The sequence below is a fragment of the Gallinula chloropus genome, assembly GCF_964237585.1.
Source record: "Gallinula chloropus genome assembly, chromosome: 7".
NCBI classification, from domain to species: Eukaryota; Metazoa; Chordata; class Aves; order Gruiformes; family Rallidae; genus Gallinula; species Gallinula chloropus.
In genome coordinates, this window is record NC_140092.1 from 21,337,602 (window position 1) to 21,353,051 (window position 15,450).

The following is a 15,450-nucleotide window of genomic DNA, read 5'->3' on the forward strand; positions in this document are numbered from 1 at the left end:
GGAGGGTCGATCACTGCTCAGGAACGAGCTGGACATTGAGTTCTGGGTGCTGAGCAAATTGCACTATGATCATGCTCACTGTGTGTTCTTTTAGTAGTATTGTGGTGGTTGTTTTCCACTTTCCTGTCCTACTAAACTGTCCTTATCCCAACCCCTGACTTCTACCCTCTTCTTCCAATTCTCCTCCCCATCCCATGGGGAGGGAGGAGTGAGTGAGCAGCCACGTGGTCCTTAGTTGCCAGCTCTTTCCAAGCCACGATATGGGCTCCTCCAAAATTGTTCCTTTCAATTACTGGTGACTGGAAGCAGCTCTTTATGACTTTCTGTTTGTTTTGGACATCCTCCTCCTCTTCCTCAGTGCTTCTGGCTCTGTGCCTCTTCTCTGAAATGATGCAATGGCTTGGCACTGTGAAGTGCAGGAACTTTCCTCTGGTTATTGTGTGGCTTGTGCACAGGCCCTTGAAATAGGTCCATTTGCTCTAGTTTTATTGAAAGATGTATGAGACTGTGTCATGGTTTAGCAGGTGAGTGACATATGGCAACCAGAACTTTGTGTTCACAGAGTCACCAGGTTGGAAAAGCCCTTTGAGCCCATGGAGTCCAGCCATCACTGTCCTGTGCTGACCCAGATCTCTCAGTACCTCATCTCCCCGGCTGTTAAACACACCCAGGGCTGGGGACTCAGCCCCCTCCCTGGGCAGCCTGTGCCACAGCCCCACAACTCTGCCAGGGAAGAACTTTTCCCTCCCAGCTGAGCTGACCCTGCCCTGGGGCAGCTTGAGCCCATTCCCCCTCGTCCCATCTCCTGTCCCCTGGCTGAAGAGACCATTGCCCACCTCTCTGCACCCTCCTGGCAGGCCAGTGGAGGTGGGGAGAAGGTCTCCCCTCAGCCTCCTCTTCTCCAGGCTCAACACCCCCAGCTCCCTCAGCTGCTCCTCAGAGGATTTGCCCTCCAGCCCCTTCCCCAGCCTGGTTGCCCTTCTCTGGACACGCTCCAGGACCTCCAGGTCCTTCTTGGAGTGAGGGGCCCAGAATTGGGCCCAGCACTTGAGGTGTGCTCATCCTCGCCAGTGCCCAGTACAAACCAAATACACAAAACTGGTGAGAGACAGTGTGGTTTCTGTACAACTGTACAACTCAGACTGTACAGCTCAGACCCATCACAAAGCTGGAACATCCCTGAGTGGCATGTCCCAGAGCTGTGCCACCCATCCCAACTAGCTCCCGTTTATACTGAGCATGAGGCCATATGATATGGAATACCCCTTTGGTCAGTGTGTCCCAGCTGTCCTGGCTGTGTCCTACCCCAGCTTCTGGGGAAAATTACTCCTGTCTTAGCCAAGACCAGAACATTACATTATTCTACACCATCCACATTGTGCTCAGATCCAGCAATTCCCTTAATCACCACCGTTTTTCCCATCTTTGAGATATATATGGGGACACACAGAGGTATCATTTCCTTGGTCTGTAGGCCATCCCCATAAAACATCCATTGAGTTAATTGAGTTTGTGACCTTGGGCTCCATCCGTGGCAGCAGCCTCTCAGGGCAGGAGGTGCAGTGCTTGCTGTGGGATTGTTGCATGCTGTGCCTGCAGCTCACAGCTGGTGGGTCTGGTGTGGTCTGTGCTCTCAGTCTGTGGGTTGAAGATGTTGGAGAAGTTGCTGGGTGCCAGTTGCTGGAGCCAGCTCTAGTTCCATCATCATGGCACTCAAACTCCATCAGTCTTGGGTACTGTAATACCACTGATATGGAGCAGTCATAGCTAAGACCATGTCCAACAGTAGGGTTATTTAACAATTAACATCATACAATTTAATGTTTGTCTAGTCTTGCCCCAAATCAAATTCCCCTTAAGGGACACATCACTCTTTCTCCTCACCCACCAAGTGCACCCAGGTCCTTGAGCAAAAGCAACCCCACAGATGTGTTTGCCTGAAGCAGGGCTAACCCAGAGTGTCTTCTCCAATGTACTCATACGCATGTAGAATCCTAGAGCGGTCTGGGTTGGGAGGGACCCCAAGGATCACAGGGGGACAGGAGATGGGACGAGGGGGAATGGGCTCAAGCTGCCCCAGGGCAGGGTCAGCTCAGCTGGGAGGGAAAAGTTCTTCCCTGGCAGAGTTGTGGGGCTGTGGCACAGGCTGCCCAGGGAGGGGGCTGAGTCCCCAGCCCTGGGTGTGTTTAACAGCCGGGGAGATGAGGTACTTAGGGATATGTTTTATCTTAGGATGGGAATGGTTGGACCTGATGATCTTAAAGGTCTTTTGCAACCCAGTGATTCTGTGCTCTGTGATACCAGTTGTGACATCCTACTGGGGCTGTCTTTGACTCCAGTTCATATGGAAGTTCCAGCATGTAGTCACAGTGCCTGTCCCTCTGGGGGGTCACAGTGGGGACCACAGTGACCCCAGGAAATGTCTGCCCTGCAGCAGGCTACAGGAGGGAAGAGGAGGAGGCAGGGGCATAGGTGCTGCTGCCCTGGCAAAAGCGAAACAGGTACTGGGACTATGAACCTTGCATTGCTTGCTCTCTGTGTCTCATGGCTGTGCTAGAGGAACACTTATGGAGGAGGGTAGAGCATGAGGAAGTATTTGATCTGTTGCTGAAGGAGTCAGAGGGACACAGGTCTCTCTGGGTTCTCAGCGCAGCAGCATTGCCCAACTCTACATCACAGGAACTGCTCTGGCATCTCAGATGCTTCTCAGATGCTCACTCATCCAGCCTGCTCCTTGCCTGAAGGGTACAATTTTCCCAGGGAAGTGGTGTGTGCAGCTTCCATATGCCCTTATGTGGGGTGATCCTGGTTGGGACACCTCATCCTGATGCACTCAGAGTGCTGTACTGGAGCTCAGCTCTGCTCTGCCTGCGGCCAGGTGCTATTTTTAGCTGTGGTTGGGATGGGAGCTGCGCGTGTCCTTTGTGGAGGTGAGGAGGCAGCATGGGTGTGCAGCTTCTCCCATCGTGCTGCAGGCTCTGCTGAGGCAGCACATGTGGCATTGGGGAAGGGCCAGGGAAGGAGGCTGCCTGCCTTGTGCCCATGGGAAGTGGCAGGGAATCAGGGCTGTGGGGCTTGTGTTGGCACTGTGCAAAATTCTTTAAAAAAAAAAACACATTGGAAACCACTCCATTTCATAGAATCCCAGACTGGTCTGGGTTGGAAGGGACCCCAAGGAGCACAGAGCTCCAACCCCCTGCCACAGGCAGAGACACCAACCTCCAGGCCTGGAGCTACACAAGGTTGCCCAGGGCCCCAGCCAACCTGGCCTTGAACACCCACAGGGACGGGGCACCCACCCCCTCTCTGGGCAGCCCCTTCCAGCCCCTCACCACTCTCTCTGCAAAGAACTCCCCCCCTAAGATCTCCTCTAACCCTTCCCTCCTCCAGCTTCACTCCATCCCCCTTGTCCTGCCAGTCTCTGCCCTTGAACAAGCTGATTCCCCCCTGTTTCTCTGCTCCCTTCAGGGATGGGAAGGCTGCAATGAGGTCCCCCCACAGCCTTCTCTTCTCCAGGCTGAACCAGCCCAGCTCCCTCAGCCTCTCTCCATAGGGGAGCTGATCCAGCCCTCTGAGTGTCTCCGTGGCTCCTCTGCCCCCTCTCCAACAGCCCCACATCTCTCTTGCACTGGGGGCCCCAGCTCTGGACACAGGACTCCAGCTGGGGCCTCACAGGGCAGAGCAGAGAGGGACAATCCCCTCCCTGTCCCTGCTGGTCACCCCTTTTCTGATGGAGCCCAGGGTACCACTGGCCTTCAACATATCTTTAGGTGGGTCTGAAAAATCTCCCCTTCCACAGCTCCAGGCTCTTTGTGCCTTAGTTTTCAGGCAGGGTGAGGATAAGGCTCCCTGTGTGCAGCAGCTTCACCCCTTATGCTGGTAACGACTGTATGAAAGGCCTGCAGCACCTGCTGCCCAGCTATTTGAAGCTTAATCTTGGGATCCTTCAGCCCCTGCTGTGTGGATGCCTGTTCCCCTTTCAGAAGGTGTGGGAGGGACAGGCAGGTGGGTCCTTCTGCCCTCTTTCTTTTGTTTTGACTTTGTTCTTCCTTTCCAGCAGGGATGGATGGGAAGAAATGCAGCGTGTGGATGTTTTTACCTCTGGTGTTTACCCTGTTCACGTCAGCTGGATTATGGATAGTGTAAGTTCTCTCCTGCTGGTTATTTGGGAGGGCAAATTAGGCTGGGGCAGAGAAAAGTACCACTGCAGTGTGGGCTGTGCCTCAGTCTTTTGGGGGTGCTCTGTCCTTGGGTTACTGTGGGGCTGGGGAGGCATGTGAATGGAGCCCATCTCTGCCAGTTCATGGCTTGGAGGATCATGGTTTTATCCTGGAGTTTCTGTGTTCCCCAGGCCAAGCTTCTGACCTCACTTTCCTCCTGGCACGTGTTACTGGGAGCTGTCTGAAGAGAGACAGGGCAAAAATGCCTTCTCATCATGGTTTCTTTCAGCAGACCTCCTGGGGAAGCACTCAGGGTTGTGGACTCCAAATCCACAGCATCCAGCACTGCGCCCACAGCCTGCCTGTGGCTGGGTGCTGACACCTCCCTTTCTCACTAAGGATTCTTTACCTGAGAAGCAGTTATATTGGAGAACATGGTCTTGCCCATGGTCTGTGGGTGGTGTTTTTCAGCAGCAGTGGCAGCTTAAGCCAAAATTTATCTGACCCTTATTTCTTGTGCTGTTGTCCCATCATCCCCTCTGTATTAAGACAGCTTTTGTGGAAGGGGACCATGATAAACCAGATGAATCAAATGCTTGGGATTGAAAAGGAGAACGTTCCCCTGGTTGGTTATTTCTAAGGGAGCTTGGTTTGGTGGCCCTGTTTGTCCACCTCACCACACAAAACAGATGCAACACACAAAACAGATGCAACGCAGAAAGAAGGCACGTAGGCTGGGAAGGGAGCAAAGAGGCTGCCTCCAGGAGGTCCTGCCAGTGGGCTTTGGGACACTTAGTGTGGTGTTTGGGTGATGTTTGGAGTCACAGAATCATAGGGGTTGGAAGGGCCCTCCAGATTCCATAGAGTCCAACCCCCTGCCAAAGCAGGGTCTCTGGGACAGGTCGCACAGGTCGGCGTCCAGACGGAGCTGGAATCTCTCCAGTGAAGGAGACTCCACACCCCCTGGGCAGCTTATTCCAGTGCTCCATCACCCTCACTGTGAAAAAATTGAAGCCAGGATGAGGTTTTGCACTATTTTAATCTCATTTTCCTCTTCTTTTTTGGACAGGTACTTTATAGCAGTGGAAGATAACAAAATTCTCCCACTAAGCATATCTGATAGGTAAGAGGCTGTCATGGGCTTTACATTCAACCACTGTATTTCTTTCGAACAGTAAACTGCTGAAAGCTAAATGGGAAAGAAAACCTTGAATCTCTGTTCCTGTGTATTTATCTCTCTTAGGAAACCTGATTCCAAAAGACCACCTTATATAAGGTAAGTGACTGATTTGCCTTCTGATTCCTGCTCTGATGAATGGTTGTTATTTATGTCTCTCTGCCATCCTCAAGTTACAACCATGCACTTTATATCTTCCAAGTATTGCAGGTGATGCACCTCCTGCAAGCTGTGTGTTTAGCCAAGTCATGAACATGGCAGCATTTCTAGGTAGGAACCACAAGGGGAATGTCTCTTTCTCTCATAATTTGCTTTAAGAAGCCATCAAAACATAACTCATGTCCCATCCCTGTTGTTCTTGAACCTGATGGTGTGAAATCATTCCAACCTCCATTGCTACTGATTAAGATGGTTTGGTTTTGTCTTTGTCTGTAGAAAGATGGGATGAAGCTGGGTGTGCTTGAACGTTATTGCTCTGTGATTTATTTTCCTGGTTTTGTGTTGTTTCATCCTCACCTTGGATCTGTGTGACTGGTTTGCATTATATGGGGGGTTCACTACATGCTGTGGATGTGAGATGGAAATACTGGCCAATGCATCAACTGATTATGAAAAATGTGCTGAATCCCCCCCCTCCCCACTCCACAACACTTTGTAAATTCCTTTACTAAACCTGTGGAAGGTCACTGGAATTTTCCAGCAGTGGAATTAAGAGGGAAACACCACCAAGAGAAGAAATATCTGAAAAGTACTTGGGAAAAAAAGACGACTCTGGTTCTCAAAACTGTTTGCTACCTTCACTTATTTTGTTTTGAACTTATTATCCCAAATTTAAATGGTAAATAATTAATTTTTTACCCTTGATTTGCTGTTCTTTAGTAGTTCTTGCATTTAACTTTTCCTGTATGGGCTGATTTCTGGATGCTGACCTGTGTGACCTGTCCTAGGGACCCTGCTTTGTCTGGGGGTTGGACTCAATGGGCTCTGGAGGTCCCTTCCAACCCCTACAGCTGTGTGATTCTGTGAAATTCAGTTGGGTTGAGCTTTCAAATTAACCCAGACCTCTACGTGCACGAGTAAGATAATTAAATAATCCGAATCTGGCATAATGAAAATAAAGTTTGGGATTTAAAAAAACCCTAGTAAAATAAGTTCAATTATTGAACCTTGACATGAACTTCCTTATTTTCAAGTATAACTTCAGGGAGGAGTTTAGGCATCCTTTTGCTTTGCTTCTGCATATGGCTTGGTTTCAGGTTTAGATCTTGATTTAGGTATTGAGCCAGGGTCTCAATGAGTAGAAATGATTCTGGCTCCAGTTGTACTAAGGCAGGGTCTTGTAAGCATTTTATTTCTGTGCCTGGCTCCCAGACAGTGTGGGTATGGTGGTATCATTTAAAGTTCTCACCCCCAATCACTTAAAACATGTTTGTAGCATCCTACTTCTCTGATGCATCCTGGGCTGCATCAAAAGGAGTGTGGCCAGAAGGCCAAGGGAGGGGATTCTCCCCCTCTGCTCCGCTCTTGTGAGATCCCACCTGCAGTGCTGGGTCCAATTCTGGAGTCCCCAACAAAAGAAGGATGTGGAACTGTTGGAGTGGGTCCAGAGGAGACCATGAAGATTATCAGAGGGCTGGAGCAGCTCTGCTGTGAAGCCAGGCTGGGAGAGTTGTCCTGGTTCAGCCTGGAGAAGAGAAGGCTCCAGGGGGACCTTATAGCCCCTTCCAGCCCCTGAAGGGCCCTAAAAAAAGCTGGGGAGGGACTTTTCAGAACGGTTTGGAGTGATAGGATGAGGGGGAATGGGTGTAAATTTGAAGCGGGGAGATTTAGATTGGATATTAAGAGGAAATTCTTCCCTCTGAGGGTGGTGAGGCCCTGGCACAGGGTGCCCAGGGAGGTGGTGGCTGCCCCCTCCCTGGAGGTGTCCAAAGCCAGGTTGGATGGGGCCTTGAGCTGCCTGGGCTGGTGAGAGGTGTCCCTGCCATGGCAGGGGGTGGGACTGGATGGGCTTTGAGGTCCCTTCCAGCCCTGACCAGTCTGTGGTTCTGTGTTAACATGGCTGTTTGTCAGTAGTGAATACAGGCCTGCCATGTAAGGCCCTCTTTCTGCAGACCACCCTGTTTGAGCAGCCTTTGTGGATCTACACCAAGTCCCAGCGAGTCTGAGGGCTTTGTGACAGCCCAGGAACCAGCTCCATGCTCCCCCACCGTGTGGCCAGGGTGGATGTGAGGATAGCAGGCATGTGAGTGGGAGGGGAGCAGCTGGTGGGCTGGCAAAGAAAAGCCATCCAGCTTTTTGAAGCTGTTTGTTGCTGAGTCTTCCCATTGCAAGAAGAAACACAATCAGGGAGCCTCCAGATTGTAACTGTGTGGTGGGACATGTTGGACTGCTACTTGTTGAAGAATGTCCCTGGGTTAATAGAGAACAGAATCTTGAGTAATCCTGATAGACCTTGGGCTGCCTGATCCTCCTGAGCTGGAGGACCACAAGTGTGGGAACGGTGACTTTCCAGTTGTGGACATTGAAATTGTAAGGTGAATGCTCACAAGTCCCTGAGGTGATGGGGACACAAAGGCAAGCTGCATGGGTGGGGATGAGGGCAGTCTCCTGGGAAAGCACAGGGAGGAGGAATAGACAACGAGGGGAGTTCTTCCCTGGCAGAGTTGTGGGGCTGTGGCACAGGCTGCCCAGGGAGGGGGCTGAGTCCCCAGCCCTGGGTGTGTTTAACAGCCGGAGAGATGAGGTACTGAGAGATCTGGGTCAGCACAGGACAGGGACGGTTGGACTCGATCTTGAAGTTCTTTTCCATCCCTGGGATTCTGTGATTCATGAGGATGTGCAACCAGCAAACTGCCCTGCTCAACTGAACTGCTTTTTACTGCTCTGGTTTGAATCCCATCTGAAGGCCAACTCATTGCCTGGCTTTCTGTGCTGTTCCATGTGGTATTCCCTTAGGGGAGGGCAAGAATATCCATTGTGACCATCTCCCCAGGGTTGTGTCATGTCATACGTTATATCATGCATCATATATCACAGCTAATTGTGAGCTTGGAAGGACGATGCTTCCAGTTGTCATGGAAAATTAGGGCAATATTTTGGCTAACATCCATGGCACCAGCAGCTTGTTACAGAAGAGGGGAAGCAGCAGGGAGCGTGATGGTGAAGCCTGCAGAAATATCTACGTGGGGTTTGATGTTCCTCCAAGAGAGCTCAGGAGTGGAGTGAAACCTGCTGCAAGCCTGGCTGCTGCAGTGTGATTGTGTGGGGTGTGTGTGACAGAGTGGTTGCATGATGTGCATGTGACAGACTGTGTGCCAGGACCTTCACAGGCACATAGGAAAGCACTCTTCTCCTCCTCCAAAATATTTGCAACCCACCTCCTAGACAAAACACCCTGAGAAGAGGAAGCCTGGGAGCTCCTTGTAACAGGATTACAGGAGAAATGCTTCCTGTTCCTGCAGCGTGTTCTACCTAACGATGCCCCTTGCCTTCTGCTTCCTCCTCAGCACTCGTGGTGGCTGTCCTGCGCTTCATCCAGCTGAAGCCCAAGGTGCTGAACCCCTGGCTGAATATCAGTGGCCTGGTGGCCTTGTGCTTGGCCTCTTTTGGGATGACCCTGCTCGGCAACTTTCAGGTACCTCACTCCAGGCTCAGGCTGCTGTGTCTGTGCTCTGAGGTTCCCAGTTTTCCAGCAGGTCTGATTAGGTCTTGGAGCTACCTGTGGTGTGAGCTCATGAGATGACCTGGCTGGCTGTGCCCCAGCTCTGCCACCTCTCTGCTGCTTATGTGGCTCTGGTGGCATGCTGAGACCAATTCCTGAGATAACTCCTCATGTATCTCCAGCAGGTTTTGTACCTGCACCCTTACATCTCCAAGAGCCAGAGCAGGGAACCTACTGAACCTCCTGAGCCCAGGAATTTGGCAGAGATGGTCCTGGCTCAAAGGATTGAGTGTGCATCTAACAGATGCACAGCTGCCCACACAGATGGAGCAGTGTCCTTCATTTAGAAGGTATGGTGTTGAAATCTTCCTCCTGCTCCATCCTCAGGCTGCCCAAGCAAGTTACTCACCAGAGGAGACCAGTGCAGCTCCTTCTAAAGTGAGGAGTGCCTGGGTGAGGTCCCTCCAACTTGTGATCTGTTAGACAGTGCTACACAAGCCCTCAATACCAACCACCAGCCATCAATACCAAACACCATGTTCCTCTGTAGGGTTTGGTGTCCACTGCAATCACCAGTGTGCCCATAGTGAAAAATCAAGGTGAACTTGGGTTTCCTCAGTCTCTGACACTCTGCCTCTCACTGGTGGTGTGAGTAATGACCCCCAAAACCAGCAGGAGCTGAGAATGCCTCCTGTAGGCTGGCTTCTTTCCCAGCTTTGCAGGCAGGGAGCTGCTTTTCCTGCCAATCCAGAGAGATCCTTGGTTTTTTGTGAAGGCTGAGTCCCTGTTTGAGTTGCGGAGCAATGGCGGGAACTTTGTATCCTCTAAAGTAATCTCTTTTTGTTTGGTTTGGGGTTATTTTTTAATGAGGTGGGAGATCATTTGCCTGATTTGGACCTGGTCTTTTTAACTCCCTAACAGAAGCCAAAAATCTTGGGAGTCCATTTTTGTCAGGAGAGCTTCCCAGCTAGGAACTAGGAGGCTTACAAAAGCCTTACCTACGTGTCTGAAGAGTATCTTTACTACAGGGCAGGCACTTGGAAGCATTTTCAACCTCTTCTTGAACTTATCACTCCTCAGAGCACATTATTGTTATTTAGAAGCAGGTACTTTGAATTCTGAACTAATTATCTCCTTGTTCATTAGAAACCACGTTGTAATGAGACCGTAACCCATGCTTTTCCCTGCCTGGCTGCTAAACCAAACGTGGTGTGAAATCGTATTCCTGGAGAATTATAGATCAGGCATGTTACAGGGACGTTATGGCTGAGAGTCCCTTCCAGTGTGGGGCACCTTGGGAAAGGCATCCTGGTTTTTTGTCTGCACCATGATTTGGACCTACCCTTGGGAAATAAAACCCCAACCCTGAAGTTGTGGAGAAGAGGAGAGCCGTCAGTGGAGGCTCAGGAATTAGGCTGTGGTCTTGGTTGAGGGATGTTCATTAGATCAAGGCTGCAGTGGTGAATTACAGACCATGGGTTTCTTTTCTGTTGAAGTCTCAGAGGTAGAGGGGAAAGGGAAATAGTTTGGCTCCATTCTGCCCTTCCAAATGGATTTGCAGCCTCAAAGGGATCTCTTTGTGGAGTCTTGCCCATTGAAACTGGCTGCCTGTTTCTTTGCAGCACTGCTCCCTGTGAGACACGGGAGCCCTGGGGACAGGGAAGCACTTGGCACTCCAGAGATTGGGTTGGTGTTGCCTTAAACCCCAATGGTTGAGGATAGGCAGGAGAAAGAGAGGGAGCAGGCAGCCAAGCTTTTTGGTGGGACAAACTTGCTGAACCAGGAGCAAGCTGCGTTTTGGCTGTGCCAGGAGGTGTTGGGGTGCTCACTACCCCCTGCCCCAGGCAGCCCCGCTCCATGCAGCGAGCACCAAAGGTTCTGTAGGTTGCTTTCACTGCAGGGAGCTGTACAAGAACCCCCAGCAGGTCATGCTTCCCTGTCCTGGCCATCACATCAGGCCAGGGGAGGATTGAGTTGAGCTCTGTGTCAGGGAGCTGTGGAGACAGTCCCCAGGCAAGTGCCTTTTCCCCTCTGCTTGGGCTTTGGGCACGAGGTCTGCTTGACTGTGACAGCTCATCTTGGTTCTCTCACACCTCTGCCAGAAGAGATGATGCAGCATCTGTCTCACACCCCAGCGATTCCCATTCTCCTCTGTTCCACCCCAGCACCAGCCCAAGGTAGTTAGTGGATAATTCCCATTGCCTCCCAAACTATCACCACCTTGCTTGTTCCTAGCTGTCCAACGATGAGGAGATCCACAACGTGGGCACGTCGCTGACCTTTGGCTTCGGGACCTTGGCCTGCTGGATCCAGTCTGCCCTCACCCTCAAGATCAACCTGAAGAACGAGGGACGGAAAGTGGGGATTCCACGGGTGGCCCTGTCAGCCAGCATCACCCTCTGCGTGGTGCTCTGTATCCTTTTGTGCAGGGCAGCCACCACCTCCCTGGGCACCCTGTGCCAGGGCCTCACCACCCTCCTAGGGAAGAATTTCCTCCTAACATCCAACCGAAACCTACCCCCTTCCAATTTAAACCCATTCCCCCCTCATCCTGTCACTCCAGGCCCTTCTAAAAAGTCCCTTTCCAGCTTCCTTTTGGATGCCTCATCCCTGGGGGTGTTCAAGTCCAGGTTGGCTGGGGCCCTGGGCAGCCTTGTGTAGCTCCAGGCCTGGAGGTTGGTGTCCCTGCCTGTGGCAGGGGGTCGGAGCTCTGTGATCCCTGGGGTCCCTCCCAACCCAAACCAGTCTGGGATTCTATGATTCCTTGTAGCCCCTTCAGGGACTGGAAGGTGCTATAAGATCTCCCTGGAGCCTTCTCTTCTCCAGGCTGAACAACCCAACTCCTGGCTTGAGTAGTATTTCTGATTTAAGGGTACCTCTGCTTATACCTACACAGCAGCACTTAAGATTAGACAAAATACTGAGATAAAAAATCTCAGGAGAACAAAAGAAGGGAAGAAATGAGGTTTATGAAGATGAGAAAGTTTTGATGTTTGTTGAGAAGCTCCAGGGCACTACATCCAGCTCTGCCTTTTAAGATGGTTATGGGAGTCGAGTGCTTCAGGGTGACGTGGACTTGGGGTAAGACTAGGTGCCTTACAGGTGGGATTTGGAGTCTGTGGGCACTCAGGCTGGGTGTACCTGTGGCTTCCTCTCCACCTTGTGCCTGTGAGCCCTTGTTTGCACCCACACTCGTGGCCTGGGTGTGCTCAGGATGGATCCATTCCCTGCATAGTTTCATCAACGTTAGTGCTGGGAGAAGCTCGAAGGCAGGAATAAATGGTGATGGATAAGCTCATCCCCAGCTTTGCAGAACAGCCTGGTCTTAAAACATTCCTTAAAACAATGCTTTGGACATTGCAGCCAGCATGGAGAGGAAGAGCAGATCCTTGAGAGGATGAGCAGCTCGGTGTGAAGATGTGCCAGCAGTCACTGCTTAAGCTTCCTTGGAAAAAATTGTAGCTGAGTGTGTGAGAGATTTCCTGGTTCTCATGGGGCTCCCCTCCTTGCCTTGCCCTCAAACCCATAGCTCCCCCCTTGGGGTGTGTCTGGGGTAAGGCTGGGCTGCCTCTTTGGAGGTTTCTGCCAGCCTGGGATCAGGAGCAGCAAGGGAAGCCAGGGTGTAGCTGTGCTCCTGTACTGACATGCTGGGTGCTCCCAGCCCTCCCCAGCTTGGCAAGGCCTTGGGCACTCCATGGAGTGGGGCAGGCAGAGCACAGAGTCCCATATACCCCCTCACCCCCCACTGACTTTGCCAAGGCTTGGGGCTGGCTTCCCATCCCAGGCAGCTTCTCCGTAACCCTTGAGGGAAAGCAGGGGACACTTAAAGCTAGATGCAGGATGGTCTTTGTGGAAACGAAGCTGTGGGTGCTTACACTAAGCCCAAGGTGACAAAGCTCCAACTACCAGCTGGGTGCTGCTCCAGCAGGAGCCAGACTGCTGGCTAGTTTGTAATCCCAGCATTGTAGGGGTGGGAAGGGCCCTTCAGAGCCTATGGGGTCCAACCCCCTGCTAAAGCAGGGTTCCTAGGACAGGTCAGGGCTGGAATCTGCAGAGAAGGAGACTCCACACCCCCTGGGCAGCCTGGCCCAGGGCTCCCTCACCCTCACCGGGAAGAAGTTCTTCCCCACATTGGGCTGGAACTTCCCGGGCTCCAACTTGAGGCCATTGGCCCTTGTCCTGTCCCCACAGACCCTGAGAAGAGGCTGCCCATGTCCCCCTGTGTGCCACCCTTCAGCTATTGATCCCCATTGATCAGATCCCCTCTCAGGCTGCTTCTCTCCAGGCTCAACACCCCCAGCTCCCTCAGCTGCTCCTCAGAGGATTTGCCCTCCAGCCCCCTCCCCAGCCTGGTTGCCCTTCTCTGGACTCGTTCAAGGACCTCAATGTCCTTCTTGGAGTCAGGGGCCCAGAACTGGACCCAGCACTCGAGGTGCAGCCTCCCCAGTGCCGAGTAACTCTTCTCCTTGACTTTCCTCTTCCAGATTTCATCCTGATGGCGCAGGGCATCCACATGCACGCTTCCAGGATCCAGTGGGGCCTGGTGATGTGCTTCCTGTGCTACTTTGGCACCTTTGCAGTGGAATTCAGGCACTACAGATTCGAGATCATTTGCTCTGAGTACCAGGAAAGCTTCCTGAGCTTCTCCGAAAGTTTATCTGAAGCTTCCGAGTACCAGACAGACCAGGTGTAACCTGTCCTCTGGTGGGGTGGGAGGGGGGGGTCAGGTGTGGTCTTGTGGGTGGAACATGACCTCATTTACACTTATTTTTGGGATGATAGTTTTTGTTTCCACGTGCAATGGGAGTTGGATTGCCGAAGGGCTCTGGGGACGGCTGTCTCCTCAAGAGCCAGCCACAACCATCGCTGTCCGTGGGGAGCAGCTCCCTTCCTGCAGCACCTTGAGGACACGAGCTGCTTCGTTTGTGCCACCAGAGACTTTTCCAAGCGGTTCTGTCACATTCCTGTTGTTCAGAACATCCCACAGCCAGCCCTTGTCATGCTCCTCTGCAGAGGCCATGAAGGAAATGGACTTCTCCACCTAAATTCTTCAGGAGTCGCCTGTTCCAGAGTCACCAGACTGCATCTTCTGTGTGTTCCTTGCCTTGTTTTCTTTGCTGCCAACTGCTGTACCTTGGTGGGGTGAGAAGGAGCAGCAGCTCACTCTTCCAGGCTTGGAACTGGGCAATAGGAGACAGCAAATGAGTGGCTTTTTATGGAGAGCAGCTGTTTCCTCCACCTTCCTGGAAAGCAGACATGGATAAAGCCAGGTTTGGGAGAAACTCTGCTGCAATCAGGAAATGAGACCTGTAGCTGGACAGACCATCCCCAGGCCAGTGGAGGTGGCACAGTGGGTGCTGGGCTTCAGGCTCAGCACCCATGGAAGCCAGGTGCTGAATTCTGAGCTCAGTTCTGAGCCCTGGAGCATTGAAGACTCAGGAAAGGCTGCTCTATGGACTTGTGTAGTGCTTCCACCATGTATCACATGTAACGTTCCAGAAGGGGGCTGTGGGGTTGGTTTTACCCTGTTCACTGTTGGGAGGAGAACTGGGTCCACCCGTGATACGAGCAGGACCGCTGCAGGTTTGGGTGTAGGGTGCAGGTTTGGGTGTAGGGTGCAGGGTGCAGGTTTGCTCTTTGGGCACTTGGAAGTCAAACTTCAAACACGAGGTCTGGGCTCTGGATCCCCTTGGTGTGGCCAACTGGGATCTGCCAGAGGTTGAAGCCAATTCCCAAAGGGCAGGGAAAGGGTTCTGCTCCCAAGGCTGGGTGATGTGGCCTGAGGGCTGGGGGTGTAGGAACCCAACAGCTAAAGCCAGAAGCACTTCTCCCTCCCCCAAGGGAGGATTTCAAACAGAAGGGCTTGTTTTCAACAGAAAAAAAAAACATCAGAAGCCCAAAGCCCCTGTTTAAAAGCTGATTTTGGGAAGGCTGCTGGGCAGGAGAGCCTTGGGAGATGCTTCTCATGAACATGGTTTTGTTTTCATCCATGATCCAGCTCAGCTTGTCCAAGCCTCAAGAAAATAAGAGATTTAAATGATGGGAAAAGACATTTGAAGGGCGACTGCCACCATCCTGTGGCATTTCTGGCAGAGAGGGGGAAGGCAATGAGGGCATTCCCTCTGCTGCAAAGGTCAGAGGCATCTCCTGAAAGGACCATTGCTTGAGAAGAACTTCTGTAAAGACTGGTGTTGAGTAGGAACCTTTCAGCCAGTCCTGCACCTTCTGCAGGCCTGAATTTCTCAGTCAGCCACATGCTAAACCCAGAGCATCCCCAGGGCTGTCACTGGGCTGCAGCGGGGACCCTCCCTGGAGGGACCTTCTGAGGACACAGCCTGGAGAAGACACAGGTAGGACACTCTCATACAGGTACACACTGAAGGATACAGAGCCCAAAATAGCTATTTAAGGGTGTTTTACTGTAAATAACCCACTGTGACTTTATGGTTTGG

The 15,450-nt window shown here is 52.0% G+C and overlaps 1 protein-coding gene across 2 annotated transcripts; it reads left to right on the forward strand.

The window, feature by feature from the left end:
* Positions 1-4,062: 4,062 nt before the first annotated feature.
* Positions 4,063-13,691, forward strand: TMEM150C (transmembrane protein 150C; the record flags this gene model as incomplete). Of its 2 annotated transcripts, none has more annotated exons than XM_084266684.1 (7): positions 4,063-4,142; positions 5,230-5,283; positions 5,404-5,436; positions 5,540-5,607; positions 8,844-8,971; positions 11,234-11,411; positions 13,483-13,691. In XM_084266684.1, the coding sequence occupies 7 exons, from the start codon at positions 4,063-4,065 to the stop codon at positions 13,689-13,691; spliced, it is 750 nt and encodes a 249-aa protein (XP_084122810.1). The 2 variants fall into 2 exon arrangements, with proteins under 2 accessions (XP_084122810.1, XP_084122811.1); XM_084266685.1 differs by having other exon boundaries at positions 11,234-11,310; positions 13,589-13,691.
* Positions 13,692-15,450: the final 1,759 nt, after the last annotated feature.